This window comes from Oncorhynchus nerka, linkage group LG2 (genome assembly GCF_034236695.1).
Source record: "Oncorhynchus nerka isolate Pitt River linkage group LG2, Oner_Uvic_2.0, whole genome shotgun sequence".
Taxonomy (NCBI): Eukaryota; Metazoa; Chordata; class Actinopteri; order Salmoniformes; family Salmonidae; genus Oncorhynchus; species Oncorhynchus nerka.
Genome location: NC_088397.1, coordinates 69,071,139 through 69,087,537, shown reverse-complemented (window position 1 = coordinate 69,087,537; position 16,399 = coordinate 69,071,139). Strand labels below are relative to the sequence as shown.

Below are 16,399 nucleotides of genomic sequence, written 5' to 3'. Positions count from 1 at the left end.
AACTCTGGGTCTTTCTTTCCTGTGGCGGTCCTCATGAGAGCCAGTTTCATCATAGTGCTTGATGTTTTTTGCGACTGCACTTGAAGAAACGGTCAAAGTTTTTGAAATTTTCCAGATTGACTGACCTTCATGTCTTAAAGTAATGATGGACTGTTGTTTCTCATTGCTTATTTGAGCTGTTATTGAGATAATATGGACTTAGTATTTTACCTCAAGGCAAAGGGTGGCTACTTTGAAGAATATCAAATATATTTTGATTTGTTCAACACCTTTTGGTTACTATATGATTTCATATGTGTTATTTCATAGTTTTGATGTATTCCCTATTATTATACAATGTAGAAAATACTAACAAAATAAAGAAAATCCCTTGAATGAGTAGGTGTGTCCAACCTTTTGACTGGTACTATATATGTTGTACTTATGAATGTGTAATTTACCCATTCTGAACATGAGTTGAAAAAATAGTTTCTAAATTCTGTAAACTGTAGGAATTAAGTTTAATTCTGCGCAATACACAAAGGGAGCAGTTTCATGATGAGTTAGTTATATGACCAATGACCAATATCTGAAACATGATAATGACGACTAACTTTACACACGTTTCTTGAATCGGAAACAACTGGTCTGAAGCTTGTGCCATATGATGCATCAATAAATAACCTACTGCGCTGCTAAACCATGACCGTTGACCAGAAGGAGTGAGCCGCGGCACAATGAACTCCACCAGCGAGTGGCGCTGCTTCATTTAAAAAAACACGTGAGGACATGGATCTGACTGTCGTGTCAAAGACTACCCTTGCCAGGGTAGAGAAGGGAATAGTCAGTCCACTAGAGAGAGCAGAACCATGTATCCATTTAAAGACGATGTACAAATACTATGACCCTACAAATAAAACCCGATAATTAATCCCTCGCAACTACAGTTGGTGAAACAGTCAATATATTGTGGCCTATTTACAGTAGCCTATACACACACTGAGCTATGAAATCAGTGGCTAAGTGTGATTACGTGTGTCATAATAACCAAGCAACTTTGGTCAAGTTTGTCATAACCAATCAACTCTGGTAAAGTGTTTCATAACCAATCAACTTTGTCACCACTTATTTATTCAGAATCCTACAAACTTCTTTGATGTTCCATTCAAAAGAATGTTATGCCACATTTATGTTGTGCTTAATAACGTGTCAGTTACCGATTCTAAATATGAGTTGATATAAATAATTTTTGTATTTCTGTAAACTGAAGTACTTTCGTGTCATTCTGTGCGTAATTACACATTAATACTAGTCTAGAAAACCGCCTTACGTCGATAATGCGCGAAAAAAATAATCCGGGGACTATTGCCGCGTTCAAAACAATTGGGAACTCGAAAATCTCCGAATTCAGTACGTAAAAAACAAGCGGAAACTGGGGAAATAACGGGCTCCGACTGGAAAACTCGATTTTAACGGTCATCCAACTCGGGAACTCGGGCCTATTTATAGAGCTCCGACTTTCCGAACTGAAGATCACTGAAGTCATGAAAAACAACTGGGAAAACAACTGGGAACTCGGAAAAATACGAGGTCAAGCTTGAACCTTGGCGATGGTTTTAGTTAAGGTAGTTGATGCAAACGAGACACTTGCGAAATGCATACATTAAAAATGACATCGGCAATCTCCATCTTGCTAGGTACTATTTTGTATTTTATTAAAGCGGATAAAGTAGTAATGTGGGCAGTATAGTAGTTCCTGTGTTGCCTAGGATCAGGTTTTCGAGACTACAGTAATACCCAGAGGGCTCAGTTTCATGTATGGTTATATGACCAACAATGAGCAATGTCTGAAACATGATAATGACGAATGACTCTAGGCTATAATCTTTTCTTGAATCAGAAGCAACGTGGTCTAAAGCGTGTGCCATATGACGCATATACGCATATATAATTCGCATACTGCCCCTGCAAACCATAACGTTTGGCCAACAGGAGTGAGCCGCGGCACAGTGAACTCCACCACGGAGTGGCGCTGCTTCATTACGGATAACACGTGAGGACGTTCTCTGGCTATAGGCTATTATAGGCCTACAATGGTTTAAAAGTGATGACGTCTAGCAGCCTATCAGCATTGACCAAATCTAACCAGCTGCCACAGAGAAAACATAACACAAACAACCCCTATTTGACCAGTTGTATAATAATATTTTATAACCTAGTTGAATACATCTCCGTGACTCATCATGATTTATTTATTCAAAACCCGCTATTTGATAAGAAAACTTGAGGCGCATGTACTGAGATGAGTCCCTCCAGCGGAGCTCAATGACCTAAATTCAGATCCATGTTTATGCGCAAAAAACTTGGACACCCGGGATGCCTACGATGTGCATTACAGAAAACTTTGCTATTTGATGTGTTTTTCATAACTGATGTTGACCCACATTCTCATCATGCCAATTTCCGATGCTGAGATTCTAGCAAAAACAGAATCGCTTCTGAAGGCAGAACGTGTGGAGAGGAGGAAGGGTGGAGGGAGAGGTAGTCACGGTGAGCTCCGCCTACTTCAATGTGCTAGCCCCCTCCCTCCCCCTTCTTATCACAAGGCCTCTGACATTTGCATAGAATGTGTGTCAGTAGGACATCGTGTTCGGTGGCTCACATGCCGCGCGCACATGCAGCGGAGCTTTTACCAGCATTCCAATGTCGAGTGAGTCTAACTGTCTCGCCTCCACTCTAGCTCTCCACCAATGAAAACGTGAGAACGAATAAAGAAAGGTGGAGTAAAAGAGGTGGATGAGATATTCTAATAGAGCGTGACATAGGCATACAGAGAGAAAAAGAGAGAGAGAGAAAAAGAGAGAAACAGTGTAATCCCTACCATACAAAACCTACAACAGAGATTTGAAAGGAACAAAAAAAACGGGGGCCAAAAAAAACTGGTCACATTTCTCAGACACCTGAAAACGTGCTGGTTTAGTGTGGGCGAAGTGGATTGCCTATTAATGGGTGGGTGTGCTTAAACTACTCCCACACTTATGTCTTTGGAGATGTTGATGGTGACTACACTGGCACTAGAGCTGAATGCTTGGAATTTATTTTCAAAGAACGTTTAGTTCAGCCTACTGTACATCACACGACCTACGGACACCAAGCGAATCAGGCTACGGGCAACAAAGGCACTGAACCTGTTCGCAATTACGCACATTGGAGACGATTTGTAACTATTTCGCCAAACCGAAACCTGTTTAGGTTTTGCTCAACTTTAAATCAGTTTTGATATCTTTCACACTTGACGGGGTTGAAGGACCTGCGCGCAGTCTCATTGCTTTTGTCATTGGGATTGGCTACCAACTCTATGCTTTCTTGGCGGTTCATGACTGTATAACCTATATCAACGAAACTCCTCATTGACGCAGAGACAAACCTACATTAAATAATTTGAATATCGTTTATAAATCAACCAAACACCGAAAAACATGGAAAACAGCCCTGGTGAGTTTCATTACGTTATTACCAATCTATGCTATTGTCAGTTGTAGGCTAAGGTATCGATATATTTGCCTATAGTGTACTTGTAAATTAACACTACTGAGTAAATGTAATATGTACTATGTTGGCATTTTCCTTCACTGTGTTTGGTGCATAGGCTATACCTTGCGTGTGTAATGGTAATACGCAGGGCAGTTCCTGTGATTATCTTTTAAAAATGTTATTATTTGAGAATGAATGAGTTGATTGTTCATGTCATCATGTATTTCCAGCGGCTACACTGCATATCCATATAAATGGATACATGAATGAAATGTAATTTATGAAGCTTGATCCATAAACCTGAAGGTTGCCAAGCCTTCATTGAGGTGTAGAGGTTCTCAAACCTCTCCTCGGGGACCCCCAGCCCTTCCATGTATTTGATCTATTCCAGAGCTAGCACACCTGATTCAAGCAATGATTTATATATACACTAGATGACTGATAGGGGGCGCTGTGTTGAAGCCATTTCGCCTCCATCTTGGCACACCCACACCGTTGTAAAAAGTATTTGGGAAGCTATAGAAATGTATGATGTATTATTTGTCAACATTCGTTTTTGTCACATGTATTATATTACAGACACTGTAATGCATACTTTTAAATTATATTATGTGAGCTAAACATGAAATAAAAAATAATATACAAATATTTTCCTTGAAGGTTAGGGTTTGGCCGGGGTAGGCGTCATTGTAAATAATAATTTGTTCTTTAACTGACTTGCCTAGTTAAATAAAGGTTCAATAAAATAAATACAAATAAGTATATATTTTTAGAGATTACTAACCAATCATAAATACATGTCATTTTGTCCTTGAAGCATTTCATTGAAATACTGTACAATTCCATTCATTCCTATGGAGGACTGCTCTTACTGGGGAGTGCCAATATTAGTTATCCAGGGTTTATGTACAACATTGGAGTCATCTTGTCAACTAATCATCAAGCTTTTGCTGCATTTATAACCAAGTGGGAAGGTAGTATTTACCACATACAACTGGGACAAATCCACTTCAACGACCCTCCAATGCATTAATCTAATCAGGTTGCAGCAGTCTGTTTTTTTCACCCCTGGTGTCGTAGCAGACTGCTGCAACCTGATTGGCTGAATGCAAAACGCAACAACCAGGAGTAGCATTAGCCACTTTAGCATGGTGGAGGAAAATGTTTTTATTTTCCGCCTTCTCACCATTAAATCGAGTGAAGGACGAAATCGACGCCTTTGCATCCTGAATGGAGAATGTTTTGTGTACGAACCGGTCCACGGGGGATGGCGGGGGTATAGCTGGCTGCATACATTCCCTTTGGATGATAAAATGAAACTACTCAATATCGCCAGCCGACGGCCTTTGGGCTTCAACTCATGTGCAGCACCGGTCCGACCTTACATGCTCTGTCGTGCTATAGCTGGGCTATCCTTCATGTACCTATTCAGTTTCTAATCATACAATATTATTTTATGGATATATTGTTACTTTACATCATTTGGAACAACTTTGATTATCTGTTGCGCAGATGCACTTTGTGCTTAAAGTTGCCTTGACTTGGAGAGTTTAGAATTGTTGGCGCAATCTAATCAAACTGGATGACGAGGGGGAAACAAAGCCATTCGAATCCTTTCATCAGCACTACTCCAGAAAGGTGTTCCCTTCTTTGACATGAGATTGCGTGTTTACGGGTCTGTGACTCATTGACAGAACTGGTCACGCTCCCTGTCTAGCGACTCCCCTCTTGTTCAGCGCTGCTGCGCAACTTTTTGCTCTCTCAACACGTGTCAAGAACCTATCACGCCTATTCCATAGACATGTGAGCCAAAGCAATTTATTAATGAACTGGTCATGACTTGGAAGGCCAACTTTTAAGCACAAACAAGCCATTTAAACCAGATCCAAATTAAATAGATGGGGAATAGATCACAAAAACTGTTTTATCACTATCTTCCCTGATCGATTGCCAGCAGAGCTAGTCAAAACAATTTTAGCAATACTATTTAATAAGATATTAAAAAATACAAGATATTGAATACAAAAAGTATTTATGCAAATATGAATTACACTAAGTTAAATTAAATATATGTTTGGGTGCCAACCATATCCTATTGGCTAATGGATCAGTGGAATGATTCCCACAAGCCCACTCAATAATGGGTAGTGGTCAACCTTAATTTCAACAGATATGTTGACCAAGTTGGCCTCCATAGGACATACATTCATAGCAGTAAATTAATCTCTGGCAGGACACAATATGGGGGTGGTTCCCTAATAAAGGAAATCCCTGTACTAGGTGACTAAATTGACCACTCACTATTCTAAAGTGAAAGATATTCTAATAGCATTAATTAAATATTCAATACACAAGCATTGCATTTTGAGTCAGGTGATACTGATAATAGGAAGCAATTATCATAAACGTAATGTTATTAGCGTACACAGTGGAGGCTGGAATAACTCCAATGCCAAAGATACAGTATTTCCCCGAAGACAGCACGTAACGGGATTGTGGCATTGGTATGGAATTACCGCGCTCCCTATTTACAGCCATGTCCTCGAGTCTAATAAGTATCTGAGCCATTACATGCATGGCAATCGTCTGATAATGGTGGACATCATGCTCTTGATTTACCCGAGTGCCCACGGTGCATGCCTAGCGCGACATCACGTGCATTAACTTCAGCATCCACGTGCCGCGCGTGATTCCCACCCCGCCCTCCCGAATTGATCAGTCTTTCTCGCGCGCTCCAGGTTTACTCACAGCCTTTCCGGGGGACTCCTGTTATGCCTTTGCAAGAGATTGGTCAGTGTGTCCGAACGTTTATCAGCCTATTAACTAGGTTTGTGTCCATTTCTTTACGCCGATATATTTTATTTGGGAAAGACAACTGAATATTATGACTTATTATACAGTATATCTAATATAGCGGATATTGTGATACATTTCTTATACATCGTATCAATAGCCAAAATGTCACGTGTTGAGGATAGCCTACATTGTAGCAATAGTCCACTTATTGATATCACAAATGACTCTGACAAATAAACCCAACTAGCGAACTCAAAACCTCGAACATTCTGTTTGAATGGTCTAGTATGTCTGTATAATATAGCTATAATATGTTTGCCTACTTTGTCAAAGTATCTATAGGCTTCTACTCCAAGATAATTGTTATATTGCCCTACTTCTGCCAATAATTGCAGACTATTCTGTTTATATGAGTAACTGGAAAATATGTTCTTATTACTCTACTTGTATTCAATGTATTTTGTTTTTAACCAATTTTACACCTCTCTGAATACCAGTCTTATTCACTGTAATTTATTTATAGAGTCACTCTTTCAGTAAACCACCAAACACTTACAAATGAAGGCCAATGAGATTATAGATTACACAAGGAGACAGTGTCTGGAGGGAACAAGGGAAGGAGTGAGTGAGTAAGGGTGTTAGGGGTCACCGAGAGAGGGAGGGCATTGGTGTGACTCACGTTGTCTGGCACTCCCCTCCAGCCCTGCCCACTATGAGATTAGCTCACACGAGTCTCCTCACCTGATTTAAACCCTGGCCGTTTAGCTGACTTCCCTCTAAGCACTGGAGATAAAGCTGACCTCAACATCAGTGACAGAGTATGGAGGTTCTACAACAGCAGTGGCTATGGTACCATTATATATGTGACTTTAGGACAGGGGGGAAGGTGAGAAGCTGGTTATCGGATGGGAAGGGATGTGGGCTTTACCTTGAAAAAACTCAACTCATAGTCATTAGATTGTCATGTTATAAAGGACATAATTACAATATGGTTTATGAGCTATTTGGTCTTTATACAATTAGGGTTAGAGGTAAATAAAATAAAATTCATATTTGGTTTGAAAGATATGTATTTCTGTCCAAGCTGAGTGTTTTCCCACCTGACTCTTACCTCATGGTCAAGTGGTCCATGTGCCACCCCATTACACTAGAGGGTAAGGAAGTTAGAAAATGCATTTCCTGATATATATGCTATACATATGGTATACAAACATGCCACCTGGCTGATTCCCAACTAACGGTGGATGGGACTCCCATGAGAGGGGAAAGAAGGAGGGGTTAGTTACTGTCTATTTGTTTACGCTAGCTCTGTGTCATACTGCCCTACCCCACATATCACATATGACCTGTGTCATAGTGTAGTGCTCCAGGCCAAACTCAGGTCCTGGTAAATTACTCTTTCTCTGCCATAGAGAAGGCCAGGGGTCAGGTTACCCTCACAGGGCTGACACCTGACACTGGAAACCTAACTAACAACTCAGGACTATGTGAGAATCACTGGGAACAACTTAAGTGGGTGTGGAGCCTAAACTTCAGATGGAGCTGTATGTATGTGGGGATGTGAGAGGATAAAGAGGAGTGCAATAGGGCAGTGTGTGTTGGGGGGGGGGTTAAAGTCAGACTGTCAGGTAGCGTAGAGGAAGCCACATGCAAACAGTGAAGCCCCAGCAGAGTTCATCTCCGTCAGTCAGTGTTGACACGTGCTGGCAGAGGAATTACAATCAGGCACACTCAATTTAAGCTAAACAGACATTCCCAGCCAGCTGCACGTGTCTCCTCCAGCAGAGAGAGAAAGAAGGGAAGGCAGGAGGCAGATCTACATGATGTTTCATAGATAATTCAAGGTCCCTGTGAAAAAGGGGGTAAAGGATGCAAATATGAAATAAACTGACAGTCAAGATATTGGAGTCATATGCTATTGAATTTGCAAATTTGTCTGACCTGTATTGAAAACATAAAAGTCTGATTGAAATGATATTCAATCAGGTGTGTAATCAGTCAGATAACTACAGTTGAAGTCAGAAGTTTACATACACCTTAGCCAAATACATTTAAACCCAGTTTTTCACAATTCCTGATATTTAATCAGAGTAAAAATTCCCTGTTTTAGGTCTATTAGGATCACCACTTTATTTTAAGAATGTGAAATGTCAGAATAATAGTAGAGAGTGATTTATTTCAGCTTTTATTTCTTTCGTCACATTCCCAGTGGGTCAGAAGTTTACATACACTCAATTAATATTTGATAGCATTGCTTTTAAATTGTTTAACTTGGGTCAAATGTTTCGGGTAGCCTTCCACAAGCTTCCCACAATAAGTTGGGTGAATTTTAGCCCATTCCTCCTGACAGAGCTGGTGTAACTGAATCAGGTTTGAAGGCCTCCTTGCTCGCACACACTTTTTCAGTTCTGTCCACAAATTGTCTATAGGATTACATTTACATTTAAGTCATTTAGCAGACGCTCTTATCCAGAGCGACTTACAAATTGAGGTCAGGGCTTTGTGATGGCCACTCCAATACCTTGACTTTGTTGTCCTTAAGCCATATTGCCACAACTTTGGAAGTATGCTTGGGGTCATTGTCCATTTGGAAGACCCATTTGCAACCAAGCTTTAACTTCCTGACTTATGTCTTGAGATGTTGCTTCAATATATCCACATCATTTCCATTCCTCATGATATCATCTATTTGGTGAAGTGCACCAGTCCCTTCCTACAGCAAAGCACCCCCACAACATGATGCTGCCACCCACGTGCTTCACGGTTGGGATGATGTTCTTCGGCATGCAAGCCTCCCCCTTTTTCCTCCAAACGATGGTCATTATGGCCAAACAGTTCTATTTTTGTTTCATCAGACCAGAGGACATTTCTCCAAAAGGTATGATCTTTGTCCCCATGTGCAGATGCAAACCATAGTCTGGCATTTTTTTCAGCTTATGCTGATAGAGGACTCGTTTTACTGTGGATATAGATACTTTTGAACCTGTTTCCTCCAGCATCTTCACAAAGTCATTTGCTGTTGTTCTGGGATTGATTTGCACTTTTCGCACCAAAGTACGTTCATCTCTAGGTGACAGAACGTGTCTCCTTCCTGAGCGGTATGACGGCTGCGTGGTCCCATGGTGTTTATACTTGCGTACTATTGTTTGTACAGATGAACGTGGTACCTTCGTGCGTTTGGAAATTGCTCCCAAGGAAGAACCAGACTTGTGGAGGTCTAGAATTTTTTTCTGAGATCATGGCTGGTTTATATGGATTTTCCCATGATGTCAAGCAAAGAGGCACTGTGTTTGAAGGTAGGCTTTGAAATACATCCACAGGTACACCTCCAATTAACTCAAATTATTTAAATTATTCTATCAGAAGCTTCTAAAGCCATGACATAATCTTCTGGAATTTTCACAGCTGTTTAAAGGCACAGTTAACTTAGTGTATGTAAACTTCTGACCCACTGGAATTGTGATGCAGTGAATTATAAGTGAAATAATCTGTATGTAAACAATTGTTGGAAAAATGACTTGTGTCATGCACACAGTAGATGTCCAAACCGACTTGCCAAAACTATAGTTTGTTAACAAGAGATTTGTGGAGTGGTTGAAAAACGAGTTTTAATGAATTCAACCTAAGTGTATGTAAACTTCCGACTTCAACTGTAACTGCATGAATTGTAACTCACATAACAAGGTTCAAAGGAACTGATGTAACACCTATGGGCTTGCAGTTGGACATAGCCTATGTGTAAGAATGCTTTAATTTGCTTGTTCTGTCACTGAAAAAATAATTTAATCTATGTGGGCACGGGTTTGTGATACATATAACTTCTCTTGACTGAGTAAAACACCAAGAAAACAGCTTTGTATGTCGCCCCCTCTGGGTTTCCGGAGGCTCAGTGGAATGCATGGCAGTATAGACACGGTAGACTGCCCTGCCTTCCCTCTGTACGCACAGTACTAAAGCCGTCTCTCTTTCAAACGTGAGCTCCCAGCTGCCTGTTATTGTACTGCGGCTGTTGTCTACACGGGACTGCGGAAAGCGCCTTGTGAGCCCTAACAGGAACTGTGTCAGGAGTCCATGTGAGTCGGCGGTCAGGTGTCTGGCGGTTTGAGCAAGCTCCGGGCGCGCCGCCAGGGGGAAAAGCAAGGCTTGCTTTTAGAGCGAGCAGGCAGCTGGCTCCAGGCTGGCTGGCTCAGCGTACACGTGAGGGGCTGTCGCTCTTCTCGTACACAGAGCACGATCTTTACAGTGAGGGAGGGAGGGAGAGGGAGGCAGTAATGAGACATTTCCGAGTTTACATCCCCAACTTGCTTTCGAACATTGAAGAATTTGAGTGAGAACTTTGAGTAACGTATATAGCCAAGACATATTTGTATCAAAACCTGGCCATTGTGGGAATTGTTTTATTATTTTGTTTTTGTATAAATTCAAGGTCCCACATCATCTAACACTGAATTAGACAAAGCTAGAATGATAATTCTTGTTTTGAAGTCTTATATGCACATTTTGGAAAAAGACTATTGACAAATATCAAGTCGGTCCCCAGTTAGATTTGACCTCATTCTCCAGACACATTCTGACCTTATTTGACCTTTTATCGGCTTCTTTGAGACTGGTTATGTTTTAAATGTCGACTACACAGGCAGGAGGTGTGTTCATGTTTGGTAATCCATCCAAGTAAAGACAGGCACCTAATCAAAATAGCCTATTGCTCAACACTTATCTGTTAGTTGACCTACCTACATTGTGGGCCTGTCTGTGTGCGTGTGGAACTATTTGAACACAGATATGGATATTGATCTTATGCATCTTTGCACAGATAGTTTGCTGGCAGCATAGCCTTCTGTCTGCTTCCTTGTGTCACGGTGACAGCAGTGACACTAACTGCCTCTCTCTCTTCTCGTCCTCTTTGCCCTCCAGGTGGTGTGATACTGTATGCTGGCTCATCTGGTAGTGCCAGCCCCAGCCCTGGCAGCCCCTCCAGCGGGTACCAGACCCAGTCCCCCCGGTCCTCCCATTCCCAATCCTCATCTCCTGAGCCTGTCTCCTTCCCCGAGATCGGCCCTCTGAAGAGAGAAAGAGGGGAGAACAGGGGAGGACCTTCACCCAAACTAGTCTTCCAGTTCCCTGAAGCCAATGCCTCTACAACCACTACATCCTCTGGCAATACCTACGCCCACCCTATGTTGGCCAAGAGGCCCTGCGGATTCACTGGCACCTTCACCAGTAAGTACCACTTCTACTGGCTTTCTGTTTTGATTTTTTCTTGTTATATTTGTCTATTATAATGTCTAACCAATCGTTCCTCTCTTTGTGTACCTCACAGAGACAGGAGGCATGGTGCTCCTGTGTAAGGTGTGTGGGGACATCGCGTCTGGCTTCCATTACGGCGTTCACGCCTGTGAAGGCTGCAAGGGTTTCTTCCGCCGCAGCATCCAGCAGAACATCCACTACAAGATGTGTGTGAAGAACGAGAGCTGCCTGATCATGCGCATGAACCGCAACCGGTGCCAGCACTGCCGTTTCAAGAAGTGTCTCTCCGTGGGCATGTCCAGAGATGGTAAGAGAACATTCCATCTATATCTGGCATCATTCTCCTTCTTCAGTCACACCTTCTCGATGCCCCATCCATTCTCTCTCTCCTTCATCTCTCCTTCTGTTCTTTCTTCCACTCCTTCTCCATCTCTGATTGATGACAGAAGCAGATGAGGAGTCCCAGTAGTCATCAGTCATGGGAAAAATAGTTCCAAATTCAGTTTATTTTTGTCAATTCATTATACCATCTGTGTCAGATTGAAAGTGTTTGCACATCTAAAGTCTATAACATTCAGGCTTGTAGCCTAGTGGTTAGAGCATTGGACTAGTAACTGAAAGGTTGCAAGATCGAATCCCCGAGCTGACAAGGTCAAAATCTGTCATTCTGACCCTGAACAAAGCAGTTAACCCACTGTTCCTAGGCTGTCATTGAAATTAAGAATTTGTTCTTAACTGACTTTCCTAGTTAAATAAAGGTAAAATAAATGTAATAGTCCATGTTCTAATACTGGTAAACTATTCAAAAATTGTTAGATGATAGTACAGTTGGTACAGTTAGATGCTCAGCTCCATCCCTCTCCTGTATGGCATCATTTCCCTACAGGCCACCGTATACTCCTGAGATCTCTCTAAACTAGGTGATAATAAATCATCTACTTTTCTGGAGCAAACATTTTGAGGTGACCTATAAAAGGAAAACGCTAGTGAGGAGGAAAATTACCCACCATTGCGCCAATTACTGAAAAGGCTCTATTATCTCCGCATAGGTGTTGCTTTTTTTATACCTTTGATATTTGAATATTTAATGTATGAATACAAGGCTTTCATTTAAAACTACATTTTTGATGTCACTCATCTAACCCATTTTCCCTTTCCAGCTTTTTACCCTTCAGTATCATTCTCATTCCCTTACTCCCTAACTCTCATTCAATCATCCTCTTACTCCTTCACCCTCAGTCCTTTACCTTCTCACTCTCCTCTACGTTGACATCTCCTCTCCTCCCTCCTCTGTCACTCGGTCAATGACAATATTTACTCCAGCTGACCCAGTAACCTATTTTCATAGAGAAAGGAACGAGTGCTTAACAGAAACATAGAGAGGAGCGAGGGGCGAGGTAGAAAGAGGAAGAGAGTGATCAGGATAGAGGGAGCAGGAGGGAAAGAGATTGGGGGAAGGGGTGTAGCATACAGTAGCAGACTATAAATAGCTTTGGCAGAGGAGGTGTGCTATAGAGAGGGGGTTGGGAAGCTTGGAGAGATAAAGAGGGGGATCAAGGAGTCAAATGAGGAGAGGAAAGGGGGTGGTATACCATGTCATTTGATGGTTGATTGAAACAGACTGGTTATATAGAGAGGAGAGAAATCTCCCCCAGCTCTCTGTACCCTGTAGGATTAGTCAGTAATCATGCCATACAGTGATTGCACTCACAATCAGTGTCAGGGAGTAAAAGATTGAATTAGATAGATAAGTTTCAGGCCACTGCTATACTAGCTCTAGTAACTGCCATCGGGGAAAGCGATCAATTCGTTAGCTAACTTATTTTCCCCTTGTCCTCCTTCTCCTCAGCTGTGCGCTTTGGGCGTATCCCCAAGCGTGAGAAGCAGAGGCTATTGGACGAGATGCAGAGCTACATGAACAGCCTCAATGAATCAGCATCCATGGAGATTGACTCCTCACCTTCTTCCTCTGAGGCCCCAGCCAGTCCAGAATCTGGAGATTCCATTTCCTCTGCCTACCACAACATCTTCGCCCAAGAGGATGTGAAGCCAGTAATCAAGATGGCCGTCAACATCAACAACAACAATGTCCGTAACAATCCAGCACATGAGTCTGGCTACTCTCACCCGGCACACCAAACCCACTCCCATTCCAACCCCTCTCAGGGGTACCAGTCACACCCCACACAAAGCTACCAGACCCCCTCGCGCTGCCCACGCAACAACAATTTTGACAACGCCCAGTATACCTACCAACCATCATCCAATCAGAGTCAATGCCCATTGTCTAATGGAAGCCAGCCAGCTCAGACCTTCCAAGCCAATCAAAACAGCTTTCCAGCTGGCAAGTCTCAAAACCAGACTACCTGCCCCTGGAAGTTGAGTGGAGGTGCCAAAGTTCTGGTGAGTCTCATTAAAATACTTCCTTAGTAAAAATATTTCCTTAGTATTACTATATATACAATACACACATGATTGTAGGAGTGTCATAGAGCCATTCTAACCTTCTCCCTCTCTCTCAGGCGTGTCCCTTGAACGCATGTCCCGTGGCCCCCCGTGACCGTTCCAGCCAGCAGATATGGGAGGCCTTCTCCCAGTGCTTCACCCCAGCCGTCAAGGAGGTGGTGGAGTTTGCCAAGAGCATCCCAGGATTCCAGAATCTCAGCCAGCATGACCAGGTCATGCTGCTTAAGGCTGGCACCTTCCAGGTGCTGATGGTCAGATTCTGCTCGCTGTTCGACCCCAAGGAGAAGACGGTGACCTTCCTGAACGGCCAAACATACCCCCTGATGTCCCTGCGGGCGCTGGGCATGGGCACTCTGCTGGACGCCATGTTTGAGTTTAGTGAGAAGCTGGGAGCTCTAGGTCTAGAGCCCGATGAGATGGCCCTCTTCATGGCTGTGGTGCTAGTGTCTGCTGGTAAGAGACTCATAAGAGACACACTTTAAAAATCTCTTTAAAAATCACATATGTTTTGTTTTGCTTTTTCGCGATGCATCTAACCCTCTCTCCTCTCGTCTCGCAGACCGTTCAGGTATGGCTGACGTTGTTGCAGTGGAGCAGCTTCAGGAGAGTCTGATCAAAGCCCTGCGCTCACTCATCACCCGCCGTCGCCCTGACGACAGCACCCTCTTCCCCAAGCTGCTGCTGCGCCTGCCCGACCTGCGCACCCTCAACAACCTGCACTCCGACAAACTGCTGGCCTTCAGCATCGACCTCTAAGGCCCTGGAGAAACCACAGCCCACAGGGACACTCACTGACTACCGGACCCCCGAAAGGGGCAGTCCTCTTGGGAAACACCCTCATGATCCCTTCACTCCAGCCATAAGCCACCAGCCAGTCACCATCAGGCTCTCTTCAATGAGCTGTGTGTGCTGGAGCTGGGACTGGGACAGAAGCAGGGTTGGACAAGGTGAATGAGTGGACTGAGAGGCATCTCAAAGGAAGATGGAGGAAAAGAGGAGGGTGGAGACTCTTGAACTATGACCTCATGAACAATACTCAGAGCTGGTAAAACCTCTAAAAGACTCATAGACTTATAGTCTGCTGAATAAGTCGGTGTGCTGTAAGCACCATCTTAGACCAACTCAGCTCCCAAAGTTGAGGGACGAGGGTCTAAAAATCCTCCATTACCCATAACTCCCGGTGACAGTGATTGAAGACCAAAATTCTGTTCCATTCCTCCTCTCTGATTCCACGCTTCACTATGTCCTTCTGTCTGCAACAGACAGACAGGGGCAAACCAGCAAGAAGGAAGGACACCCTCTTCACGTGAGAAAGGGAAATACACACAAACTATATATTTTCTTCCTCCACATTCACCCTACACAGGCTGTTCAATGAATAACAAAGCACTTTCCATACATCAACACACATCTGAAATCAACCCATATAATAGAGCAATAGCAATGTATAAAACACACTATTAGATCCCTAACTGACTGTGTTATACACTGTTATAATGACCTAAGCTATTTTCAAAATCACGTCATCAATCTTTTTGGAAATCAAATATTTGGGATTTGATGAGAAAATGTATTATTTCCATTTGTAAGAATTGAGAGTAGGATGGATTGTATTTGTATGCTGTAATCAGGGAGATACTATTTGGACATTTTAGACCATATTTGTTGGGTTATGTTTTAAGGTATTCTATTGTTGTACATATTAGATATAATATTTGTGACTGGTTCCTACTCCATTTGTTTGAGTTGATTGCTGTATGATGTTAGCACCATTGAAGACAAAGCAACGGTGCCATGTTCAAGAGGTGCCCGATTGTTTGGGTGATGCAAGGTGTGCATCTACTGTATTTGTCCATTGGTCTTCCCTGGAGCATTACAAACCCCACCCCTCATTCTTATCGCAACAAGAGAGCAACCGATGGAACCATGTGCACAAACCATGTAAAAAAGTGTTTGATTTGAACCTATATTATTGAAATATAACTATTGTTAATTGATCCATGCATCACCTCGTGTATATTTTGTAAATGTTTCATGTTTAAACTTCTTCCATAGAGAACCAATATTAAATGACATTATATACTGTACTTTATCTGTACGACTCTTCTTAACTCTTGACTTTTTTTGTGTCACCGACTTACATAAAAGCCACTATTACCATTAACTCTACCAAACATGTCCTATATAAGCACACAACCTACAGATAAACACACTCATCCTCACAGAGCAGATATAACAATGAACCATGCAGAGACAGAATGCTTAGGATGCTAACCGTGTCAAAATATATTTGATAGAATATAATGTGGGTAAATGTGTCAAGTGTTTCTGAACGTGACTCGGAGTAGATGAAGTCATCTGACCCAGCCCAGCGCTA

General features: G+C 42.4%; 1 protein-coding gene across 2 annotated transcripts; it reads left to right on the top strand.

Moving 5' to 3' along the window:
* Positions 1 to 1,638: 1,638 nt before the first annotated feature.
* LOC115140635 (nuclear receptor subfamily 1 group D member 1-like) lies at positions 1,639 to 16,109 on the top strand. 2 transcript variants are annotated; one of them, XM_029678984.2, is made up of 6 exons: positions 1,639 to 3,474; positions 11,224 to 11,529; positions 11,630 to 11,863; positions 13,406 to 13,959; positions 14,079 to 14,475; positions 14,582 to 16,109. In XM_029678984.2, the coding sequence occupies exons 1-6, from the start codon at positions 3,459 to 3,461 to the stop codon at positions 14,776 to 14,778; spliced, it is 1,704 nt and encodes a 567-aa protein (XP_029534844.1). In that variant the 5' UTR covers positions 1,639 to 3,458; the 3' UTR covers positions 14,779 to 16,109. The 2 variants fall into 2 exon arrangements, with proteins under 2 accessions (XP_029534844.1, XP_029534838.1); XM_029678978.1 differs by lacking the exon at positions 1,639 to 3,474 and adding an exon at positions 6,270 to 6,303.
* Positions 16,110 to 16,399: the final 290 nt, after the last annotated feature.